General features: G+C 42.7%; 2 protein-coding genes across 2 annotated transcripts; one reads left to right on the forward strand and one right to left on the reverse strand.

Annotated features, from left to right (window-relative positions):
* The first annotated feature begins 1,261 nt into the window (after window positions 1–1,261).
* tmem276b (transmembrane protein 276b) lies at window positions 1,262–7,308 on the forward strand. The gene is made up of 4 exons (XM_041941495.1): window positions 1,262–1,658; window positions 4,808–4,921; window positions 6,697–6,834; window positions 7,061–7,308. The coding sequence occupies exons 1-4, from the start codon at window positions 1,262–1,264 to the stop codon at window positions 7,306–7,308; spliced, it is 897 nt and encodes a 298-aa protein (XP_041797429.1).
* Window positions 7,309–11,410: 4,102 nt separating this feature from the next.
* Window positions 11,411–24,779, reverse strand: gas2b (growth arrest-specific 2b). Its single transcript, XM_041939747.1, has 8 exons — window positions 24,702–24,779; window positions 21,117–21,363; window positions 19,875–19,984; window positions 19,316–19,457; window positions 18,101–18,164; window positions 16,918–17,473; window positions 16,724–16,831; window positions 11,411–12,265 (listed from the first exon to the last, which is right to left on the reverse strand). Exons 2-8 carry the CDS (start codon window positions 21,337–21,339, stop codon window positions 12,056–12,058), a joined length of 1,413 nt encoding a protein of 470 aa, XP_041795681.1. The 5' UTR covers window positions 21,340–21,363; window positions 24,702–24,779; the 3' UTR covers window positions 11,411–12,055.
* Between the last annotated feature and the right edge of the window lie 395 nt (window positions 24,780–25,174).

Genomic DNA, 25,174 nt, shown 5'->3' on the forward strand with positions numbered 1-25,174 from the left:
CACAGGCATTTAATGCAATGCAAATGTGCTTTATTGGCAGTTATAATTAAGTACTGCCAGAGCAGGTTGTACAAGGTTTACAATGGTACTATAACAAGCCAGAGCACATTATAACACAAAGCATACTACACCATATCACATAGTTGCATGATGGACATAGTGCTGTGGAGTGACTTTACAACACTATAGTAATGCTGCCCACTTCATGGCTAGACAGATACTATCATTGAAAACAAATGTAAAAACCTGGAAAAGCTGCAGCAGATCTGAGTGCACATCTTTAAGGTTAAGTGAGCCTTTATTCCTTATTATTCAGATGTTTTCATTGTTGCCTTGAAGTCCCTCTTTTGTCTTTTACCGTTTTGTGTGTGTGTGTGTTTGTCCTAATGTTTGTTTTTTACTCTCTGTTGCACTTTTTCCTTTATTGGCCCCACAGGGCCCCCAGGGGTCATTGGACCAGTCTGTGTTAAGATTATTATATAGAAAATTATTGAATGAATCTGTAGTGGTGAGAACCGAGGTTCACATGCAAGCTTTATGTGTTGACCCTATGCCCGACACATGGGTAATTTATAGTAATTATTATTTTCAATGTTCAAACACATGAAAATCTGTGTTTAAAAAAAAGAACATTTTACTCACATATAAAAGCTTAAACTGCCACTTATCTCATATCTATTAGATGAACTGACTGAGTCGTAAAATCCACAATAAAATCACCAGTAAAATCAGAACAAGCTTTGTTTTGCTCAATAAATCACACCTCCGCGTAGGTTAAACAAATGATCATTGATTTAAAAGGTTAATTGCACAAGATTAAATCCTCCCTCCCTCGCACCTGTGTTTTAGCTACATGTTTACCAAATCCAAAAGGTGACCATTCAAGCATCACAAACGATCACTCCCCCTGAGCAGAGCAGCACTCTCCCGTCCTCCCCATCCCGCAACAACCTGGAGGAGAGAGAGCGCAACTACATCACTGCCCCTGCCTCCTCCTCACAGCGTTGGTCGCCATCCATCCCCTCTCCTCCTCCTGTACCATAACAGATGGTGGGAACAACATTGCATCCACCGGGTACCACAACAATAGACCGCAGCATCCAGTCCGGACGACGCTGGCCTTGCACCATCATGCTCCCAGTGCAGGACTGCGTGAGGCTCTGAGTGCCGTCGTGATTCATTTCACGCGGTGCCGCCACCACCGCCACGGCCACGGAGGAACCTTCTTGCGACTGTTTGGGCTCTCCATCGAGCGGGGAAGATGGCCGCTATGAAAATATTAACAGGCACAGGGCTCTTCCTGGCGTTCTGTGCGCTGGGGCTGCTCGCCATGGCGATCTGCACCGATTATTGGTACGAGACCGACGCGAGGAGACATCGGGAGAGGTGTAAAAACTATGCCAACAAGCGAAACGACCCGGGGTACATCTACATTTCACCCCACAACCTCCCCCTCCAGATGCCTCCAAAGAGCCTGGAGAGGAAAGGTAGCGGCCCAGATGCTGGTGCTCTCATCAGGGGGAAGCGGCACTTCCTGGCCGCAGCGTCTGCCATGGAGTCTCACTGCAGTCGGCAGTTTAACTCCACCATCTCCGGGCTCTGGAGGAAGTGTCACCGGGAAGGCTTCGACCTGGAGACCGAGGACCTTATATACAAAGGTAAACAGTCTGCAGGCTGGCTTTTCTTGTGCGCACCAGGCCGTGATGCTCAGCGATGAGCTCACACCACAATGACAGGATGGCACCGAGGCGCACACTCTCCTCCTCACAGAGCTGCATGTAAAGGGTGTAAAACCAGATCAGGATCAGGATGTCTTTGTTAGAAGCTTATGTCTCTGTTCTTTATAGGTGCATTTCACTGGCCGTGATGGTGCTGAGTGAACCTGCTCTTGCTCAGTCCCTCTCTGAGATAATGGCCGGTCTCATTTTGCATCAATAAGAGACCAAACAACGTCTCCCAAAGGTTGCTGTCAAAAGAAAGCGTGATGTCATAGTGCAAAGGATGCTGGATCACTGAGGGATGTGGGTGAATTTTGGGACACGGCAGAGAAAACACTCTGTAGCTGCAGCCTTCCTTGTTCAACAACAATGAGAAGCCATATTTCAGGCCTCACTCATTTACTGTATGCATTACCTGGTCCAGACCCAGGTCCTGAAGCTGATCAGACACACAGAGGGGAACCTCCCTGGGTGTGTGTCACAAGTAGTAGATGAGTAGATACATTTTTATTTGTTAGTATAAAAAACAGCCCAAATGGCAGATTAGTGATGGTTTTCTCTTCCATTGACTGAAAACTGTCAACACGTTTCAAATTCCTTCACACTTTGTTATAGAAATAATGAAAGATGACACTTTTTTGTTAGGTTTAACTATTGGAAACTGCAACTCCAGGGTAAAATCATCTACAGTGTAAACTTTCAGTTCTGCTTTTAGTGTCTAGGAAATGTGTTTATATCCACACACACAGTGTACACGATGACAGCACTGTCATGTTTTTGTTAACTTGCTGTACCTCTCAGTCTTACAGAGCTAGACTTTGAGCAAGACATTACTCCTCTACCTCTGCAACACATGCTGCCTGCATAAGGCCTGTTTTTTTACCTCTTGTGTAGAAAGGTGTCAATTTAGTCTTACTTGTATTACAAGCTTCACAAAGATCTTGCAGTGCGGCTGTACGTGCACGATATTTTGTCCACACCTTGTACTGTACATGCTGATCAACTAATCCAAAATGATTGTGGTCACATGACTACAGTGTCTCTTAGCTCCTGCACCTCTGGGTTATTCAAGATTCTGAGCTTCCGATACTGGCTTTGATATCTGAGCAATTTGATACATATATTAATAGTGTTTTCACAAGTTATTTACAATCTGCCACTAGATTTAAAGAGCCAGCTTCTATATAAGGACTAATAAATATGTGTAGGGGAACAAAGTGGGAAATAAAAAGCTAAATAAATAGAGCTTTCCTGCGTTTCCCACGTTCACTACATAGATGATGTGTTTTCATGAGCTGGTACACATGTCAATGTGCTGTGACATTTAAAACACACATAAACAGCTTAATTGAACAACAAAGTAGTGCTGAAAAAACCTATAATGGTGCATGCACACCGCTAGCTTAATGGCGATCATGCCCATCAGTCTGAAAGCATGAGAGAGGTCAGACGTCAACAAGCAGGCAGATTTTTGTGGGATTCCTTTGAATTACAATGAACTAAACCGCGTTGGGGAATGAACTTCTGCTGCACTGCTGACTGTGAATTTCGTGCACAGGTGCAAAGGTGTCCAATGTTTGTCTAACAGCGATTACAGCCTTGATGATGACAGTGATGTCAGGAAATTAACAGTTTCTGTGTTAGGCAGTTTCTCAAGTATGTGCTGATACACTGTTAAATTACAGCTTTGATCACATGCTAGTGATCCGTGCCGCAAACTTAGTGTTGATCTGCACTTTTCATTCAGTGTTCAAAGGTGACGATTTTTGTTCATTCATATAGCCGTTATGTTTTGGAGAATGTGTGCAAAACAACATCATTTAACACTGCACACTCCTTTCACACCCCACACAGGTGTTTTCACTTATTTTGGCTGATTAGACCTTCAGATTAAAGCAGTGATATGATGGGAATTACATGCAATCGTCAGACTCACTGTATCAATAAGAATTATAAAGATGCAAAGCTAACAGGCGATCAGGCAGATGTCAATCAAACACTGTCCTGAAAAGATGTCCAATCAGGCAAAACAACTAAAATCACCTGTCTGGATCATTTAAAAATGGCCAAGCCGCCACCATTTTGTCAGTTATTGCAATCATAAAACGCAATTTCTTAAGAACATTGAGTATGAACTGAAGGTAAATTTTAGTCCTAATAGAAGTTCTGGTGCTTTGTAGATGTGATGTACCGACGCTCAGGGGAAAATGTGTTATTCATAGTTTCCATTTGCACACATGGTACAAGCATTACATGAACAATGAAGTTCCACAGACACATTGGCTTTGCTACATCACATATGTCCGTCGGGAAAACACTAAATATTTGGATGTAAGTGGCACCCTGATATATAAACGTCTTTCTTCAACAGTAGCTTTGGGTGCCTCAACAAAGAACATTCAGATCAAAGCCTGGAAGATCACAGATCTGACTCTCAAAGAGTCCAAAAATCAGAGATTAACAAAGCTTGACAAAAAGCTTTGGCAAAAGTTACGGGAATGTCGTGTAATTGTGTTATGAAAGCAGTGAACTCCTGTTACAACAGGAAATATGTCTGCTGTGGTTGTAGCCTTTGGAACTGTGCTGCAGAAAGAAGCCCTGCTTTCCTAAAATTTGAAATGATGTTAACGAAACTGAAACATAAAGCTTCTTTATGTCTTTATGTATGAAGTAGGAGCTGGACTACATGCTAGTTATGCTGGTTATGCCACATTGTGAATGCAGTTCATTGCACTGACCATCAAGTCAGTGTGAAGAGATTCACTTTAAATGGGCGCAATTAAGGTTCTTTATGCAGCATAGAATAATCCATATTCCATATTGTTTCCTAATCCCCCTCAATAACAATGTAGGAGTGGTTGGGAACATGAGGTTAATAAGGCTATCTCAGTAAATGAAAACTCAGTGAGGGCGTAAAATAAATATGAGGCTTTTCTATCATGGGTGTATATTATTTCTTAATCCCATAAGTGGGCCAATAGTTCAGAATGAGATTTTTACTTAATTTCCTTCTTTGTCACCTCTCTCTGCGCGTATTTAACGTTTTTGTGCTCCAGTTGTAATTGTCTCCATCGTTTTCTTCTCGCCAGGAATTATTCAAAGATGCACCCCAGTCAAGTATCACTACTCCTCGTCCATCCTACCGCGAAATTTACCCATCAACATCACAAAGACCATACGACAGGATGAGTGGCACGCACTCCGTAAGTCTGTTTGTCCGTCTTTGTGGAGGTGGTTGAACTCGTTGGTTTGTTGGTTATCTGTTCTTTGCATTCTGTGTTTATCCACACTCATTATGTTTTCTCTGCTTCTCCTGTATTCACTTGACAGACTGTCTGGGTAATAACAAAGAAAACAATGAACAGAAAAGGTTGAGAAAATCCATAAACTAGTGTCTGATAATGGCTTCGTTTTAAATGTCTTTGTTCAGTCTCCATTTAAGGATTTTATCCTCAAGACAAACTCTCCTTACCTCCTCGGAGTTTAGTTGACTCAGTTTTCTGAGTAAAGGTGAAATTTGGCATCCCTCAAGGCACAACTTTGGGCCCTCTCTTGTTTTCAATGTGCATGTTTCTTTTAGGTCACGTTATGCACTGCGCCAAATATTCAGACATGTTGAATATTTTAGAACAAATTAGTCTTGTCTCTTGATTTGACGATTTCAAAGATATTTATAAAAAACTGTCATTTTTTTCTGTACAGCTGAACTAGTGAAATAAATTCATGCCATTATCTCCCTGTGCTTCAGTCCTCTATAAATCAGCCTTCCATCTGCAGTTGCAGCAGTAACGTTATTAACAGCAGCAGATGAGTGCACTCTACCATAAAGAAATCACCTGGTCACCTGTTCACTTCTTTATTGCTTCAAAGATTATACTCATCAGTTTTAAGGCACAGCTGCTGGTCGTTCCTGAACGCATCAGTGACCTGATGAGCCCTTTTCCCCTCATCCAGAGTCATGACCAGAGGTTATCAGGTCATCACTATTACACCCCGGCTGGCTTTCGACTGGTTTATCTGAGGACATATCAGTGTCTTCTTTTAAATCCTCCTTAAAATGCTTGGGTTGGCTTGTATTTCTGACTGGATATCCTTGTTCAAAGAGATTGACTGAAGGAGTTGCAGACCTTGGATTGCATCAGTAGTGATTTTCAGTTGTTAAACTTTGAAATGAAACAATCAGTGTTGAACATGCTCAACCAAAAACATTATCTAAAATATTAAATTTACTGTTGAATTATTCACTATTCTTATTCTTATTTATGCATACCTATACTATACACTCCATATATATCTTATTACTGTTTATATCATTAGCATCCATTGCAGTTTTATCCTCCATCCTCTTATCCACTTTGTCGGGGTAAAGAAATGTCATTTGGTAAGAACTACAGGGCAAATGGAGGCAACTAGCACACTTCAGATTTATTAATTTAGCTTTCATAATTTAGTCTTTGAGTAAGTCACCAGCAGGTCTGCTGAATATGCAAAAATTTCAACTTTATATCCTGATAAGCACAGGTTTTAGCACACGTGGAGAATATTTAGTTGGGTTTAATTGTTGTTTCTCATGTTTTCCATCACCAGTTACGCTGCGGACACTTGAACTAAAGCCTTAGCCTCACTGTTTTTTAGTAATTCTTTGACATTAAAATAAGAATAATACTACTGCCTATTAAGGCTTAAATCTGATTATTTGTTGGGTTGTTGGATGACACTTTTTCTCATTGATAATATTATTAAAACAATAATTTTCAAATGACCTGTTTGGTCAAAAACATTCCAGCTTAAACACAGCAAGATGATTTTCAACATTCATTGAAAGGTAGAATAATAATTTTCCTGTTTCTTTAAGCATATTGTGACCATGCTGACTTCTAGATTTGTCCATTACATTAAGCTTTTAGAGTCGTTGTATTTCAAACAGGAGTCTTTAGTTTGAATGCTCATTCTTGGATGTTTTCACTTCTGCTTGCAGATCTAAGAAGAATGACGGCTGGCTTCGTTGGCATGGCTGTGTCCATCATTCTTTTTGGCTGGATCATTGGAGTGCTGGGATGCTGCCAGCAGCATGACCTCATGCAATATGTAGCTGGGCTACTCTTTCTCATGGGAGGTACTGTGAGAGCACATATGCCCACATTCACACACATGCATGCAGACAGAATCCAGATTTATTCCGTTTCTGTATTTATTTGGTGACAGCTGAGAGCATCTTTGGGTTAACATGAGACAGTAGATCAATGTCCTGCAGTAATATGATTCCTGTCCTGCAGTAAGATGCACAGCACATGCACACGCACATCCTTTTAAATCACCGCCTGTCTCTTCTGCACACACAGGAACATGCTGCATCATCTCCTTGTGCACATGTGTGGCGGGAATCAACTTCGAGTTATCCCGCTACCCCCGCTACATGTACGGCCTCCCTGAGGACATTAGCCATGGCTATGGCTGGTCCATGTTTTGTGCCTGGGGGGGCCTCGGTCTCACATTGCTGGCTGGCTTCCTCTGCACCTTGGCCCCCTCCCTGAGCACACCCGCTCGCACGACGACCCACAAGCCGAGGCAGGAGAATGGAACCGTGTGACAGAGGCGCCGCGAAGCGACCGAGCCACCGAACGCACAAACCGCACCCTTCCAACCTTGATGTTTAACTCTGAAACAGTTTTTGTCTGATCACCATCTCGCACCACCCTCGACATCTCCATCCCCCTTCAGTGTTCAGTGTGCCTGAGAAGGAGCAGCAACATAACGACAAACTTCACACACCTTATCTCCAAAATCCCTGAGGGACCTCCAGGAACACCAAGAGTAACACCCACAGTGACGTACGTGTGGGGCATGGCTCTCATAGCACAAATAAGACTTTTTTTTTTGTTGTTCAGATGTTTGACACGCTGACTTTACGGCGATCTAAAAGTGACTGTTTTCTCTGAAGAGAATTTGTCTTAAAATGGTGCTCTCTCTCTCTTAAATACATGAAGCCACATACTCTCCCACACACACACACACACACACACACACCAGCACCTTTTCCACACACACGCTGTCCAGATGAATCATGGGAGAAATCCTCCAAAAGGAACAAACACACAAACATCAAGCCAGAGCATCATGTCAGCGTTCCTCTTTCAGTCGAGTGATGTGTGCTGTGTCATTGTTCGTAATGAAAAAAAAAAAAATCTGGCGTTGACTGCCCATCGCTTATCTTTAGTGTAGCACACTAACTGATATCAAACATGAGCCCCGGGGGGTGACGCCTGCAGCCCCTGCAAAGCACGAAGTGCATCGAGCAGCGCGGCCAGTACGATAAAATACACAGAAGTCAATTTGCATTGAAAGGCAAATCGTTTGACGCTTCTTTAAAGATTCTATATGTACAAATGCATCTCTGTGTAGATCCAGATCATCGTTTGTGTAAAGTAGATTTTGATTAAGAATGTTTGTTTTCTGTTTGTTTAGAGGTGACGACGTAGAGAGGATGAAGAGTTACAGGATGGTGCTGGGAGCCTGAATCCATTATTGGATTGAGCAACATAAAAGTATTTTGTGGTACCAAATCTGACAGACCAGACCCGGTTGTTTGCTGACGGCTGAGTCATAAATTAAGAAGAGCAAAAACAAGAAACCAAACTGTGGAGGAAGTGTTTGATTGCTCCACTGTTTACCCTCAATACTGGTCAGCCTTTTTGCATAATACAAGCAAGTGAAGGAACTTTAAAAGGCAAAAAATGCCACGCCAGTGATCCCACTAGACACGCAAGCACAAGTCGCGTCCTGAATCCATCACCTGGCACAGTAACATAGTAACATCACGCACTGGTAGAGCGCCTCATGTCTTGGCTAAAATCTGGCTCAGGAACAGCTGAAACAATAAAACAAGCAGAACACGGAAGATAATTTATGTCATGGGCATCGCTGTCCCACAAATGGAGGAGCTGTTTGCTCTCTCACGTGGACGTCGGTGCCATGGAAAACAAAACAAAACCAAAAAAATGAAAAAAAAAAACACATAAAACATGTTGATTTAAAAACGAGTTAAAGCCCAGATTCACAGTTCATCTATCATTTCTCAATCAGTGAAATTTATTGTGTACTGACTTAAAAAAAATAGCACATAGTATTTTTATGTAGTTTGCATAGGAACATGTGAATTATTCTTTTTTTTTTCGCGCCTTTTTGACTCAATCATTAGATTTAAAAAAAAATACCTCCAAATCTGGTGTCAAAAAAAAGCACAAGTAATCATTTAGAAAGACTCTTGACTCCAGCGACATACGTTAGAAGCTGTATTCCAAATACACACTGTATGCTCATTTGTGTTTGACAATATGAAGTGTACTGACCCACACTTTAGGTGTCGTGTTAACAGACACCATAGTTCAACAGTTACAAAAGCTGATGTGTTTTTTTCTTTATACCAACAACAGCTGCATCTTAGTAGTAGTAAAAATAAAGTAATAAATTCATAGAGAAACATTGTGGGGTTTAAAATTGGAAGTGCTCTTTCAGAATGAACAGTTGGTATGATGTGTGGTACACACAGTGAATTGTGTGTTAGTAGTACAAATCAGTGAAATACACCAGTATCTGTGTACTAACTTACCAAACTGTACACTTTATAGTATATAGTGTGGGATGGGGGCGTGTGAAAGGTTTTGAAAACAGAGTGTAGCAGGTAGGACTTTAGTTTGTTCAATGGAAAAAGAGAAACTCTTCTCTTGGCGACATGAGTGGATGATAATAACACAGCAGGCAGTTTTCCGTTGCGTAAATATATACTTTCCCCTCCCCCAGTCATTCTAACTAGTTTACTTTGAAGCTTTCAAGCTCACTGCAACTTCATGATATGAGAATATTACAGCCATGTGTGATGAAGTTTTTATAAATGTTGATTGCTGGAGATGAGTCATGAGATATTCTATCAACTATGTCAAATAACTTTCTTAGAAAAAAATGTGTTATAATGTGTATTGACAACACTGTGTGTGATGTTCAGTCCTTCCACCGTCACCATTAACCTCCTCGTGAGGCTACCACTTTTCAGAAGTCGAGGAAATTAACTGAGGCATGATTGAAAACTGTTTCTTCAGTGTCTTGTTGAATCTTTGCACTTTGCTGGGTCTCATAAAAGTCTGTGAAGCTGAAGTCCGAGCAGGTGGAGTTACACATTATATGTCTGCAGGGCCACATGTGGGAGCAAAAGATGATCAGAGCATGTATTAAGCACCCTGTTTTACAAAGAATTTGGGTTTAAACCATGTTGTGTGTTTAGGGTCAGTCGGTCTTGGCTCTTATTGTGAAAATATTTATGCCAGAAACAAGGACATACCATAAATATAAAAACATTTATATCTATGGTCATTACACTGATAACTTGAGTCAGTGTATTTTGATGTCCTGCGACTCACAGAATGCTGTTTGTTGTTTTGGTTTTATAAAGTTTTAGTTTGCACCCAAACTGAAACGCAGTAATATAAGTATTACTGTAAGCAGTAAACTGTAATGTGTAAGTACATGGTGCAAGTATAATGTGTTGTTAGGACTGAAGCACAATTGCACACAACTCTTACAAGTTTTTTTGTGTATCAAAGGTGGGAAAATCTGACTTTTCCTGTACTGATGTGCCACCACTGCACACGTGCAAGTATTAAAAGCAAAAAATTTTAAACGCCCTTGAAATAGTAAGAACGCCAACACATGACGATGTCTGTATTTTAAAAACAAAGATTTTGCATTGATTGGATTGGGTTTCGATACAAAAGAGCAGCAGCACACAGTAGCAAAATTTACAAAACAGTGAGAATAATGTGCTTAAGAGAACGAATGAGGTCAGCACAGTGTAACAATGTATTTGAAATTGTTGTAAAAACTCTCTCAAGTGGCAACTTCCTGTGTTTCACGAGGAACTTAGAAACGTACTCTGTGCAATGAGAGATGCCCTGTGAAAACGCCACCGTTTAGAGTGGCACTCGTTTCAGTAGCACAGCTATTATTTTCTACAAGTCATTTATACTGGTTCAAACCACTGCAGATGTTACGTGGGGACTAAAAAGACATTACAGTCTTGCATGATCTCATTACAGTTAGTTTCTTTCAATATATTAAAACTTGTGTCCATTTTTAATTAATTTATTTTACTGAAATAAAATATGTAATTATTAATGTGTTGTGACTTGCAGTGTTTGTGTCTGAATTCTGCACTTTTGCTCTCCGAAGTTGCACACTTGTCCTCCACATTGATGTTCCACGAATGTAATGAGTGACTCTCCAAGTCCTGTTGATGAGGCAGAAATGTGTTTGGTACTGTTGTATCTGTGGGCATGAAGTAGTTCATTTCCAGTCCAAAGAAGACATGAATGTCCTCGAGAGGTGAGACACGATCCTAGCGGCAGTGTTGACAACACCTTCCTTCAGACAAGCACAGAGGCCAGGCCTGGCCTTTTGTCACTGAGGACATGGTGCCATCTAGAGGGAGGACTCCATGTTCTGTGTCTTTGCCTTTTTCAGACTGAGGTGCTAAGCTCACTCTGCTGTAGGTAAATGATGGAAAAGGAAATGAGAAACAAGAAACATAAAGGTGGCTTTTTGTATCTATTGTGTAATACAGAATATCAAATAAATGACAAAATTATGATACATACTAATAGAACAGAATGTTAACAGCTGTAATTTAGGCTGTGCAAGATTTTCCTTCTTCAATACAGCATTCAAACAGAATTTTTTGAAGTTTATTCTAAACAGAAAAGTTTTCTCCAGTAAAATAAAGAAAATGCTTAAGCTCAGACATACAAATTTAAACTACAGTACCGTGATACATCAACACACAGCTGTATGCTTACTAACTAAACAGTACACATGTATCAACTCCAATGGCATAACTGCATACAGTGCTACACAACGATTATTTTCATTGTTGATTAAGATGCAGATTATTTCATTCAACCAACAGTTTACAAGTCAAAGGTATTCAGTTTACTGTCATGTATGACAAAGAAAATCAGGAAATCCTCCCAATGAAGAAGCTTAAATGAGCAAATGTTTGCTATTTTTTCTTGAAGATTGACAGAGACGACTATTTGTTTAGTAAAATTGTTGCTCATCCACTAATCGTTGCAGTCATGCATCTTAACTGCCAAGTTCCATCAGCAGGTTGTATGATTCACACAAATATCTGTTAAGAAAACGTTCAGAAAAAGCTGGATTTCCCATAAAACGTGAGGTAAAAGCAATTTGAGCTATATGTTGAATCGTTAACCTTGTACCTTTTGGTCTGATTAAGTAAAATGTTCACAGCTGCTGCCCAGAGAAGCAAAAGTGAGCATCTTGAGACTCTACTTCTTTCCACGGTAATGGGCGCCGACCACCATGTAGCTGTCAGGTGAGATGTTCAAACTGGGCGGCTTCGCTTTGGGCCTGCAGACCCTGACCTCAGATCTGCCGACCGGCCCCGCTCCTCTGCAGGGGTCGTGTTTCTGCAGGTAACTCACGAAGGTCTCCCAGCCTCCACCCACGCGCACCATCACGTGACGCTCATTCAGCATCTGCAGAGGTGACACCAGACAGTACAGTGAAGGAGGGGATGCTGGGAAGTAAAGACTGCATGTATTTTCTGGCTGATATATTGCCAAGATGTTTATGAATTCTCAATTATATGAAAAGCAATCACCCCCTCCACACACACACATGCACGCACGCACACACACACACACCAGTCTAATATTTACAAGCTTCTCATGCATGTGTAGCTCTGGCTATGAAAGGCAAATGATCTCCCAGATAGCTTTGTCAAAATCTCATTAAACCAAATGAAACAACACCTCGTGGCACCAGCTGAGCACACACGCCGGACTAATCCACATATGAGCATGCACACACACACACACACACACACACACACGCACATGCAGTGACGCACAAAGGCGCACCCACACGGATCTGCAACACAAACCACCTAATAAACAGCATCTTAAATAAAATGACGGCTGTGAAGCTGGTCTATCTGTCAGCAGTGGTTGCAGAGAGGTCAGTTGTATCTGAATCAACACATCCTTCACAGACAGCCGTCCTTACAGCTGAAAACCAACTGCTGCCATGGCAACTACAGCCACAATATAAAGCCTGGTAGAAAAAAGTGAAAGGAGGGATTGAGATGAGTTCAGCGCAGACCCTCAACTCCCAGCGGACATTAACATTCCCAGGAGGCCTTGCAAAGCCATCCGTTGTCCTGTCAGCACCAGCCCAACCCTTCTTGCCTTATCGCCAATAAACCCTTCATTACAGAGCCATTAAGAATGTGATAATACAAGCAGATCCACTTTTCTAATGTGGGGAGGTGTGTGTGTGTGTGTGTGTGTGTGTGTGTGTGTGTGTGTCACATGTACAGGCTGAAAAATCAATGGTACAAGCACAGGCGCCGCATGCAGGCTGCCGATGCAGGCGGCGACAGAGGAAAGCCCAGACACGGCCGGCCTCAGCTGTCATCCTGCAGATTAAAATGTTGAGGACGACAGGGGTCAAGTCTGACATCCTGAATAAAGCACTCTCCTGTCAGACAAGGAGGGAATGTAATCCGGACTCATCTTCATTCTCAAAAATTCCACAGTTGAATTTCGAAAAAGATGAAATGAATCAATCCTAATACATATTACGTTTTGTCAGTGTTTACTCTCATTTTTTCAGTCAAGTTGCTTATTTCTCTAATAAAACTGGAAAATTTTAAAGCTTTTAACTGATGCTTTTCTTATCACTTAAATGCTTTGCTTTATATGTGCTGTGTCTAATTAAGTAAATCAGGACTGCTTTAAAGCAGGGACTCATGTTGCCCACTAATACACCAAACTGACATTTAATGAAAAACATCCTGCATGTTACAGTATTGTTACGTCTGTCTGTACTGTAATATTCAACACAAGCCCTCTTTGTCAGGCAGACTCCTTTATTTCTGTCTCTACAACTCCCCCCTCCCCCCTTCAGGTCTCCATACAAAGTGTGCTCCGTCTGCAGCCCATAAACTACCGTCTGGATTCCCCTGTGTCCTCCCTGGCAGCTCCATTGATTCCCTCTCTCCTTTCCTGCTGAAAGATGCATGAGTGTACTCAGGGAAGAGGAGTCATTCACACACCCGCCAGTAGGAGGCGTGCTTTAGCCGCATCCACTCCCCTCGATGCTGCTGCTAGGTACAGTCAGTTCTTTGAAATGTACAGTAAAGAGACCATCTAAGCCACATCACGGTGTATGAGCTGATGCAGAAACATGTGTCTTATCTCTGTTCAGGTCTGTGTTGCAAAAGAGATCTTGATCTCAATGAGACCACCTGTATGAATTAAAGTTCTATACAATATATACTGTATGCTTGGGCTGCTGTATCACTCAGTCAATCAATCAAGTCTACAGTGATAATAAAATAAAATTTACTTGACTCATTTCGAAGGATGAGGAGAAAGATTTAGGTATCGGTGCACCATGGCTGCAGACTCCACAGCCTTTACAGGTGTTTCACTCTGAGGACTAAAACAGCATCAGCTCTCTCTCTGATCAACTTGATCTATAAACTGATGAAATTCAGGAATGATCATTTTTCATCCATTCTTCCTCCACCGTAAGGTCAGAGTCGTCACGTACAGAACAAAGAACCTCGAGCTTCTATGGGGTTGATGTCTTGCTCAAGGACAGTTGAGAGAGGAGGAGGATGAAGCAAAATGCTAGACAGCAGCTGACAAAAAAAAAAAAACCTCATCGCCCTCATTTTGGTCCTGATGTTGCTCGGATAAAACTATTATTATTATTTTTATTTTGTATATTTATTTCTTATGTAGATAAGATGATTAAATAATTGATGTGGCATGATATTGTGAGGCGTTTGAATGTCTTTTCCTTCCACTGACACAGACAGTGTCCCTGCTACAAAGCTGAAGGAGAGCCTAATTGGGCACAGAGAAGAAAGAAAAGCCTTCCTCTTTTCTAACACCAAAGAATGGCGGACCACTCCAGGGCCAGCATGACTGAATAGCCTCCAGAGGGAATAGAAGGTGGGGCTGGGGGTGGGGGGGTAGAAAGTTTACATGTGAGGAGGGGCGGTCATGCTCAGCCGCTCATTAACAAGCTGTCTGATTAAACCCCTCGCTAATGACTGTGTCTCAGTAATCAATAGTATCTGCTCTTTAAAAAGGTCTGTACACACTGAATGGCACGCTCTCCTAGGAGCTGCACAGGGGTTATCATGGAATATGGTAATTGAGGATTACGGCGCGTCTCCCTGCACATATGTAGGCAGCTGTGAGCTTCAGGGTAATGGATGGAGTCAGGGTCGATGGGCTGCGCCGCTCTATTCACACAGCTGAGATGTGTTTGCCTGTCAGCGGTGAGGAGAAAGGGGAACGGAGCAGTGCGAGAAGCATCTACAAACTAGTAATTACAGCTTGAAACTGACAGATGGACGCAGAGTTATGGGGAAACATTGTATCTACAAGAGGAGATGAGCACAAAAGGTCAACAGTCGAGATGGAAAAACAGATCCTTGATCTATCGAAATATGAAATAGATTCATTTTTCTCTTTTCTAAACATTGCATGAAGCACATTCTGCTGGATATGGACATAAACTATTAGCATGCTTCAGTTATCAGGTCTTCATTGCCATCCTTTGCTGTTCAAACACGTGCCCTCGTGTTAGTGACCAGTCTGCTGTGGAGAAACAGGTGTGTTCTGTGGCGTGGAAGGGTGCATTACTTTCTAAGTGGGCAGTAAAAGTCTGCTGTCAGTGAAAATGTAGCTGTAACTCCGCTGTAAGCAAACCGACACTGACAGCATTGATTACCAGTTTGGAGAGTGTTGAGTCAATACAATTAACAAGGCATTAAATGGGTTTCAACTAGTGGCCAATTACCACCAAAGCTATGACTCTATTTAATGCAGAAGATATACATTAGATCATTATTAAGATAATACGTTATATACAGCGTGCACTAAACATACTCTGAAGCTGTTATATTTTCTTTCTGTAAGGATGGATGGTTCTATACAGACAGTGAAAACCTTCTTATATTTGAAACCCTCCCCACTCATATGTGGGCTCGCACTCCCGAGCGGGCTGCCATTTGAACCGCACACCGCGGTCATATCTGCGCAAAATCATCCTGAAAGAGACGTGTTTGTTTTTCCGTCAGGTTTGAACTCTTTGCTGAAGGTCTGTGTACTGAATAAAATCATTGTCAGCCCAGTCTTATCCTGACCATTGGTTGCCAAGCAACCCTGCCTCCCAGAAGGCCATTCCTCGAGCCTTTGTACAGACGCATACGTGTGGTGCACGACTCCGCGAGGCTGAAAAGCACCTACGTCTCCATCCCAAATGACTGCAAATCAGTTGCTCTGACACGCTGCACTTGTTGCTGACTCAGCTGTTGATTAATAACCTGAAGGCCTTCACACCTCACATTATTATGTGCTGCAGCATCCATGACGCATCTTCATTGGTTTATAAGTGATGGTATTAAAGATTCAAGCTGTAATTACACACATTAGCTTTCACATTGGTGTTTTGGATTTTACCTCACTGTGGGTTTCATTTATTCATTTTACTCCTTTAACACCTTATTGAACAACATATCAGCAGTATTGTCAGAAAAAGAGCCAACTTTGTCCTTCAGGAAATACATTTAGACACTGGTTTGTTTACCCTATTTTGATGTGAAACACAATCACTGGCTGGATTATGTTCAGTGTTTACCCGAGCGTAGGAAGAGCTAAATTTATCATTTACGTACAGCGTATGTACATATATTTTTGCACTGCACATGGAGGGCGGAGGTGAGGGTGGATGGTGGTCACACACAGTGCAGGGCTTTGATACAGGAGAACATGGTGCACATCCTGAGGCCTGCGTGTGGTTAGATTTAGGCAGAAGTACGATTTTAACAGAAGGATTTTGGTGACTCGGCAGATATGCTGATTAACAACATTTTAATAATTTCCAGAAGAGAGGATTGGCGTGAACATACTTACCCGTATGTACAGAACTTTATCCCCGACACGATAGCACCCTTTAGGTTGCTTCTCGACAAGGAACCTGTTAGGGCAGCTGCAGGGGGGATTTTCGATAATGTTTCTCACCTGAAACAGGTCAGACAGAAAAAAATCAAGGCACATACATTCACCTTTAACGACAAGATTCACTTCTCTGGGAATGAAATACATACAATATCATCCAAAATGTTGTTGGTGCCTGTGCTCCTCCGGCTGGATTTGCTGGAGGAGCGAGGAGTCAGGGCTGCAGGTGGGGAGGCGATGGGAGGCGCAGCTGTGGGAGTGTGTTTGTTTATTGTGTTGGTGGAGACTTTGGCAGTGGATGCCACGGTTTGGCCTGGTGAGGGTGCTGCCAGTGGAGCTGAAGCAGATGTGTTAGTGGTGCAGGATGAAGAGAACAAAGGTGTTTGTGTTGAGGCTGTGGTTGTACAAGGGTTAGAGGCTGAGAGGGAGGGCTGAGGTGGAGGTAAACATGTAGGCACTGGGTTTGTTGTGGCTGATGGAAGATCAGAGGCAAAGGAAGCGGGGAGGGTTTCAGACAGACAGGTTGTGCTCGGAGTGAGGGGCACGGGCAGAGGAGGAGGAGAGGGGGCTGGGGGCAGGGATGAATACAATGATGTAGGAGGAAAAAAAGAGAAGGGCAGACAGGATGATGGAGATAAGCACCCCGCCTCCTCCCTCTCGATCTCCCTCTCCAACTTCACCAGCCCTGGAGGCTCCACGCCGTACCTGAAAGAAAGGTTTTACAAAAATACATCAGCGATCGTGAGGATAAATCAACAGTAAATCTCACAGTAGAGACACCCCATTTACCAGGGGAAAGACTGTGGAGCAGGCTAACTCAACTCTGAAAAAACAGAAATTAATATTTAATTCTGAAAAATAAACAGTTTTAAGTGTTAAAACAGGTGCCTAAAAGTAAATAGTTAGCCAAAAGTAATGTTAATTTCTTTGACATCATGATTGTTGTGGCACATTCTGAAATCACCATGTTGGTGTTGTTCCAGGATCATCATTGCAACTGACCAATCACGGTGTTGTGATGTTACAGCTGTGCAACTTGGGAAGGGTCTATTTTGACTCAAACCATGATCTTATTCTAAACCTAACCGAGTAGTTTTGTTGCCTATACCTGAACCAAACCACTGAAAACACAAAAAGAAAGTAATAGTAAAAAGTCACCACTATCAATAAAGTTCCAGACAGGTGAAAGTCATGTGCATCCACTGTGATCTGCTCCCTGTGAGGACTTTCAGTTGCAATGATGGTCCTGGATCAACATCCAGCTGAGTTTCAGCTGTGATTTGCTTTGCAGGAGCTGCACCATGGGTGGGGCAGTTCTTTTTTCCTAGTTACCTGGCTGCAATCCGTCCCAGCTCCATCAGGCACAGGCACACCTCCCGAGGCTGTTTATGGAGGACTTCGTGCAGCACATGCATGGAGTACAAACAAAGAGAGCGGAGGGGCGGAAATAAAAATAAAAAAAAGTCACTTGTATGAAAGGATAGATGTTTCCGGAGATAAAAGCCTGTCTGTGTCAAAGGAAAACAGGAGATGCAGTCTGAACAGAGAGGGCACATTTCAGGAGGTCTCTATTGTGCATCTCAATCTTTGAAGCTGAGCAGGAATTCCTGATGCAGCTGAGGGCATAAGGGCATGAAAGCTTCAACAAGCCAGCTCTTACCTCCAGTCCACTGTGCAACACTGAAAAGGGGGTTCTGCTCTATTCTTAGTTCATTTTTTAAATATGCCAGTTGGTTGAGCATGCATAAAAGGATGTACAACTGCAAAGCTAAATAAAAACAGTAATGAGAGAGAGTCACCATCAGTAACAGTATTTTGCTTTCATTCACCTGCGTTTGAGATCCACCATTACATCCTGGCTGCAGCGAGAAAAGGAGGTGAGAGAAAAGAAGAAGAAGAATCATCTGCTCCTTCATGTCACTGAGGCAGCAACCTGAAGCCTGTCAAAGCACAGTGAGCTCACTCCCCCCGTCACTCAATTAGTCAAGTGAAGTAGGTTAGTCTGCTGCCTCTGGGGGGGGGGGGGGGGACTTATTGTTGGTGGGGATTAACCTGCACATTATCATTCTCACGCATCTGCCGCCTTGCGTGGACATGCCCGAGTAAGAAGTGCATAGAGAAGAGTCTGTTTAATGATACAGAACCGTGTTTGCATATTGACTGCATGTCATCTTCACCTCAGGCACACGGAGCATCATGCAAACAGAAGGCGTAAGAGGGGAATGAAACTGGGAGTCTGACATGCACAATCATAGTGAGTCTAATGCATTTGGAAGATGGAGTGGAAAGACTGAAGAGGAAATGTGATGTTCTCACTCAGCTGAAGGCAGATAGACAGTGTTGTGACTTGTTTTAGTATCTCTGCCTCAATGGGATGTAACTCTAAAGATTTTAATGTAATCACTAACACACTACAAAGTGCTGCATGACTTAATTCACTTACGTTTAGCCTCATCACTTTAGGTCTCTATTGGCAAAAGAAAAAGAAGAAAAGGTCCGAGCTCCTGAACTCCTTAATGTCGGCCGCAATCTCCGATCTGAACTCACCCAAATCCTCGGACTCAAACAGGTAAGCCTCATCAACGCCGGTCTTTCGACACCAGTAGAGAAAGTTGGCAGCGTTGTCTCGGGCGAAAAATGATCCAGAAGTTGCATCTGCTCGCCAGTGGATCACTCTTCTCATGACGGGCTGTGATTGGTTTCAACGTACGCACACACACAGAGGTGGAGAGTTTGCAGTGGAAACACAAAAATGGATTAATGCTGGTTATATGACAGCGATAGCTACAGGTGAGGAGGCTTCCTCTTGTTCACCCCTTTCTGTGTGTATGGAAGACAAATCAGGAAGACATCTCGTGCAAGGTGAGGCTAAATAACAGGAAACATGAAAGACATGTACGACTGCAGACTGCACCACCAGACACTGACATCAACAACCTCAGTCCTGACCTGCTTCCATGATGTGCACAACAGAATAAAACCCTTCTGAAATGAGCATTGTTGCTTCATTAGTTTGCCTTTTTACTTGCATGGTGTGCTTTCGCACGGGTTTTGCACGCATGTTTGTGTGTGTGAATATGTGTGTGCGTTGGTGTTGCTGCAGCACCTTGCCATTGCTGGTGTGGATCATCCTCTCCTGCAGCAGCTGGGCCAGCTGACAGAGGACGACGCCGTTATCCAACCTCTCCATCAGACTGTCTGCTGTGAGGTCCACACCTGAGGAAAAATACCTGCATCTTTTCAAAGGAGTAGCTTAAAACATTCATTCTATAGAAAAAAAAATTATACTTAAAATATTACAAGCTCAGCTCAAATGCATCAAAAACTTGTATTGCTGTCTTGTATTACAGTTTTCAGTCAGCAAGTGAGGAAAGATCAGAATAATGCTGATAAGAAAGGAGGTGAAAATGCAAAGGAGCTGCTGATTATTTCTGCCAGGTGTCTCCCTGAATCATTAATTAAAGTACATACATACATATGAGTAAATTTCCAGGAATCTTTTGACCACATGACCATATATTTATTCATCTCGTAACAGTAAAGCCTTGGTTGATGAGCTGGTCATCCTTTTTGTAGATACATGTGCCACTCCTAATTATAATTTACATCCATATTGCAGTAAACACACATCTGCATAGAAAACCTTTCTATCCAAAGGAAGACAACACTGATTATTGTTTAAATCTCCTTCTTATTAATAGATTTACAAGATACCAAATGCAGCCACAAGAATTCTTAGTCTGACAAAAGCGTGAAGCAGCAAATAATGAGGAAATCAGCTTTAATGTATTCGTCCTCACTCATCCAAAGCACTTCTCTGATTGTAAACCTCTTTGTTCCACAAGCACCTTTGACATACATTCCACTTTTTTGTTGTAGCATCAGCATTCTGTTTGAGTCTTGTCACTTTCCAGACACCTTCCAACAGGTTGTGGCATGTGCAGACCCTTTATGTTTCCCCTTGCGGTGCGATAAAGTGGGAAGAAACATCCCTTTCCCTGGAGTTCCAGCCACAGTTCTTCTCATGCAGAGGTATTTAGGATAATAAGTAGGTTAATGTGCCTCCGTGTTTAATGTGACGGCAGCTTTTTGACCTGTTCTTCAAAATGAAAGCCCCAGTTCCAAACTCCCAAAGGTCATTCATCTGTAGATAACTGTGATAATGTGCTTGAACATCCCTTAAATATGTTATACTAAAATTCTGAATTTGCATGCTCTGTTTTAATGTAGCTGCACAGAGTCAAAACAACAAGTGACTTCTTGTATTTGGTATTTTTTTTTACTGTCGCTGATAATCAGACAGTGGAGTTAACATGAGTTTGGCATCAATGGTGGTAAACCGTCTCACCCATGAGGGCGTTTAGCCAGAAGGCCAGGTCTTCTTTCATGGGCAGCAGGCTGGCGTCATGGCGGTAAGGCAGCCACTGGTTGTACTCCTGAGGACTGGAGAGGCCAGGTCCAGAGTGTCTGTACTTTTGGCTAAGAAGACAGTTCATCCCCAGCCCGGTCAGGTGCCTCGGGCTCAGAGGACTGTCAAGGCTGGTGTTCAATGCTTCCACTTCACCATCCATGCTTCCAGTCAGAGTTTGACGGACCTGGTGGACCAGATAACAGATGTTGTTTTTTTATTCTTTGTTACTGGTGTGTAAACCAATGTAAGAGAAATGCACAATCACAAAAAAATCCACGGTTTTGGCAGTCGAAGTTAGCCAGATTTAATGGGTATAAGTAATTTTAGTACAAATTCCCTCTTTCAGTTTCAGACATGTTGCCTTGCTGAGCTGTGATGAAGGACGCTCAGACTCGAAATGTGAGACTATCCTTCAAGAAGGCAATGAATAATGAAGACATAATGGTTTTTAGAGTAATGATGGTGGGACTGCAAACACAGAGCTGTCTTCCACATGTACAAAAACAACAACACGCTGAAACTAATTTTACACTCTGGCTTCCATGCACAGTCCTTATACTCACAACTGAACAATCCACACAATCATTAATCAAAGGGATTAAACTGACTGACTGCAGGTTTAATAAGACGTATAGCTACAGCCCCGAGCCGGTCTCCTGGTGCCGCTGCATGGCTCATTTGTCCTGTTCCCAGGACAGCCTCCATCATAAAGCTCAGCCCCATGCAGAGACATGCTCTGACTGCCGGTAATATTCGCTGCTAATCAGCTGGAATTAAGACAACAACACATGCAGTGGGTCACTGGGTCTGCTGGGTAATGTACAGTAGAGTTGTACCAGATGACTGACTTCAAAGTTTAACTATGAAATATTCAGACTGAAAACAGCCCTGCATTAAAACAATACAAGGGGCTGCAGAGGTTAAGGTACTGGTGAGACAAGAAATAAAGTCCTGGAAGTCCAGTTTGAACAGTTAAGTTGAGGTTTATAATACTTTTAGACTGAACTCTACAATATTGGAAAGCGATCATGCTGGCAATTATTTTATCTTTCATTGTGACAATCACAGGGTAAACAGCAGAAAGTAATCCACCAGGAATGTGAGCGTGAATGCTGATGTTTGGCAAGAATATTATTTACCAACATCTAAGTTCAGTGTGTAAGCCTGCTAGCATTTTCTGCTTAGCAGTAAACCCAATTTCACTCAGAACCACAAACCTCTTCAGCCTCGTGGTGGTGCTGGAGAATCTGCAAAGTCATTAGGATTCATCCTCCTCATGACGATGCAAATCAGTCTGGACCAAAGTGGTGGGCTGAATGAGCGACTACAGCCTCTGCCACGGCTAAGAAAATGTCATCTCTAACAAAGACGTTATCTTTAGCAGAACAGTCAAGCAAAAGCACATCTGGAGTTCAGATGTTCCGGACCCAGACAGGCAGCATCACAGCCAGCCTTTTGGACTCAGTTGTACACCACCTGTGTTCTTGCATGATACCTGCGGCTCGGTGTTTATCGTCATTACAAGTTCTAGTGTAGTTTACCGTAAAGTTGCTGACATCGGCAAAAACCTGTCGACAAATCCCTCTTGCATGGTTACGGAGGAAGTAGGGCAAAGACGTGCAGTACGAACATATGTCAGTGAATTCTGGGCTCGGGCTGCGTGAGATAAATGTGAGGATGATGTAGACACACGATTCTGACTGGGCCTGGTGAAAAGGGACTTTTGTAAACACATCATGCGGATGTGGGACAGGTATATGTGGAGAGGGGCTGCCTGCCAAGTTGGAGGCTGGTTTACAGGTTGACCAGCAGGGCATGAGAGAATCTGTCTCTAACAAAACATCCAGGTGCAATATTCACACCTCCACTACAGGATGCCTCTGCTGGGAAGGGAAGGCAAAGGTCACCCACTGGCCTAGCTCTCAGACACTAGCGGCCTTTATACGCCTGCAGAGCTGAGGGTCCATGTCTGTACATACACCACACACACTGCTGCACACACACACACTCGCAGGCCCATGCATGTAACAGCGTTTCTATTGCAACTCATTTACTTTGCACAACCTTTAATGTCAAGTAAGACTTGCTTCAGCGATACTTCATAGCCTTTAATTGTGTTTTCTCAATAAAAGCGAACAGCCTCACAGCCTAACCGGCTGTTAGTGGGGAAACAGCTAAAATTACACCCCAGCCTGCCTGAAAAATGTGTGTGAAATGACGGATTTGAGCTGAAGCGTTGGCTTGAATACCTGAACATGTGCTGTGTGTGTGCAAGATGACAGGGTGATTGATGACTCGGTGTCGGCCTAACACTGGTGTCTCCTGAGTACGAAACCAAAGCTCCTGACTGGTAAACAACTAACTTCACAACTAGTTAACAAAATCCTGTTTCCTTACATGACAGGCGCAGCTCTCATGTTGACTTTGGCTAAAAAAAAAAAGAAAAAAGGGTGAAGCAGGGGATCTGTCACTGGAAGAATCATCTCTTCTGTCAGGAACATGCATTTTGTGAATTTCAGCATTTGCCTTGAGTTTGCACTTCCTGTATAACCTGCAGGCTTGTTCATTCTGCTTTTGTCTTCAGCATCCACTCACTCAAAAGAGAACTAGTCGTGAACTATCAAGGTTAATAACTTGAAGTGGATGACCAAAAGCAGTGCTGCCAGCCGTAGCTTTGAGTCAGAGATCTGCCGTCTCAGGTGTGACTTGTAGGATTGTCACAGCTTAAAAGAGGTCATGTAAAACTAGTGAAAGAATAACAGATCGAGTGGATGCTGCTGCATAGCTGAGGTATAGTTTTCAGCTATAGTGGCGCTCTCACCCCGTGGCTTTCCTTCAGCTGCTTCTAGACTAAATAAACCTCATATCAACACAGGATGGAAAGGTCTGTCGCCTGCTGCTGTTCCTGCACCCTGAGCAGCGGAGGGTCACTGTACCCCAGCTCCAGCAAAACATAATAAAACACCATTTTGGCACCAAGATTCAAAAAAAGAATCCTCCATTGATTGTTTTAGTGTGAGGTAGATCAAATAAACAGTGATCACCTCAGAACAGGCTGCTCATTGAGCTCTGACTCAACCTTTTTGCTACCGAGGCTGTGCAGGGTCAAACGCTGTGAGCATGTCGGAGGATTCATTTCTGCATTGATATGCTGGAAGCTTGTGTTTCAGAACTCACATTTAAACACATATCTTCTTCTAAACTCAAATGACCATGTTTAAAAAAAGAGCTTATTCTAGAAATGTTTTGCTCAAAAAGAAAGAAAGAAAGAAAGAAAGAAAGAAAGAAAGAAAGAAAGAAAGAAAGAAAGAAAGAAAGAAAGAAAGAAAACTTCTTTACATTTTCCATCACAACCATCAACACAAGTGGAAACAGTGAAATCATCCATATCAATGAGGGAGATACAGTTTCATATTTATGTGTTTCTACCATCATCGTCAGCGTCAACTTCAGCAACAATTCAAACTCATAGCGCTGATAAACAAAAATTAAAAGCACTTTCTTCGTGTGAAATATACTCACAAACAGCAACAGCCGGATTCTTCAAAAGTTTTCCTTTCCCATAAAAGTTTCTTCTCTGTGTCTTCTCGGCCGTGTTTCGTGTCACACGCGCGCGCACATCAGCTGGAGCCAGATGTTGATCAGGTTGCGCACATGTGCGCAGCACTGCGGCGGAGGCAGGCTGCCGTCACTTTTAAACAAGTCTCCCGTACACGCCTGCGAGTGTGTGGTGTCAGCTTACACAGAAGGTGACTGGACATCGTCACAGCGGGCTGTTCTTCTCGAGGTCTTTTTCAGGTGAAAACTTGGTCGGTTATTATTATCCGTTCTGGTGACAACTGAAAGCGCAAGTTGAAGTTTACTGATGTTTCTTTTTGCAGTAAGGTGCTGATGTCGACAGCTGTCAGGAAGTAGGCCTGAACTTGGTTTCCATGTTAAAAAATGTTCAGCGTGATGTGTCTCAAAGCTCCCTGGCTGTGTTTGATGCTGTGTTC

The sequence above is a fragment of the Chelmon rostratus genome, chromosome 1, assembly GCF_017976325.1.
Source record: "Chelmon rostratus isolate fCheRos1 chromosome 1, fCheRos1.pri, whole genome shotgun sequence".
In the NCBI taxonomy this organism is placed as follows: Eukaryota; Metazoa; Chordata; class Actinopteri; order Chaetodontiformes; family Chaetodontidae; genus Chelmon; species Chelmon rostratus.

Excerpts from the sequence above, each read along its gene's own strand:
- tmem276b (XM_041941495.1), top strand. The coding sequence starts at position 1,262 with ATGGCCGCTATGAAAATATTAACAGGCACAGGGCTCTTCCTGGCGTTC. Across the intron at positions 1,659-4,807 it reads CGAGGACCTTATATACAAAG|GAATTATTCAAAGATGCACC; the intron begins GTAAACAGTCTG and ends TCTTCTCGCCAG. Across the intron at positions 6,835-7,060 it reads GCTACTCTTTCTCATGGGAG|GAACATGCTGCATCATCTCC; the intron begins GTACTGTGAGAG and ends CTGCACACACAG.
- gas2b (XM_041939747.1), bottom strand. The coding sequence starts at position 21,339 with ATGGATGGTGAAGTGGAAGCATTGAACACCAGCCTTGACAGTCCTCTG. Across the intron at positions 18,165-19,315 it reads GTTTGAGTCCGAGGATTTGG|TCCTCCATAAACAGCCTCGG; the intron begins GTGAGTTCAGAT and ends TGCTGCACGAAG. Across the intron at positions 12,266-16,723 it reads ATAAAGTTCTGTACATACGG|ATGCTGAATGAGCGTCACGT; the intron begins GTAAGTATGTTC and ends TCACCTCTGCAG.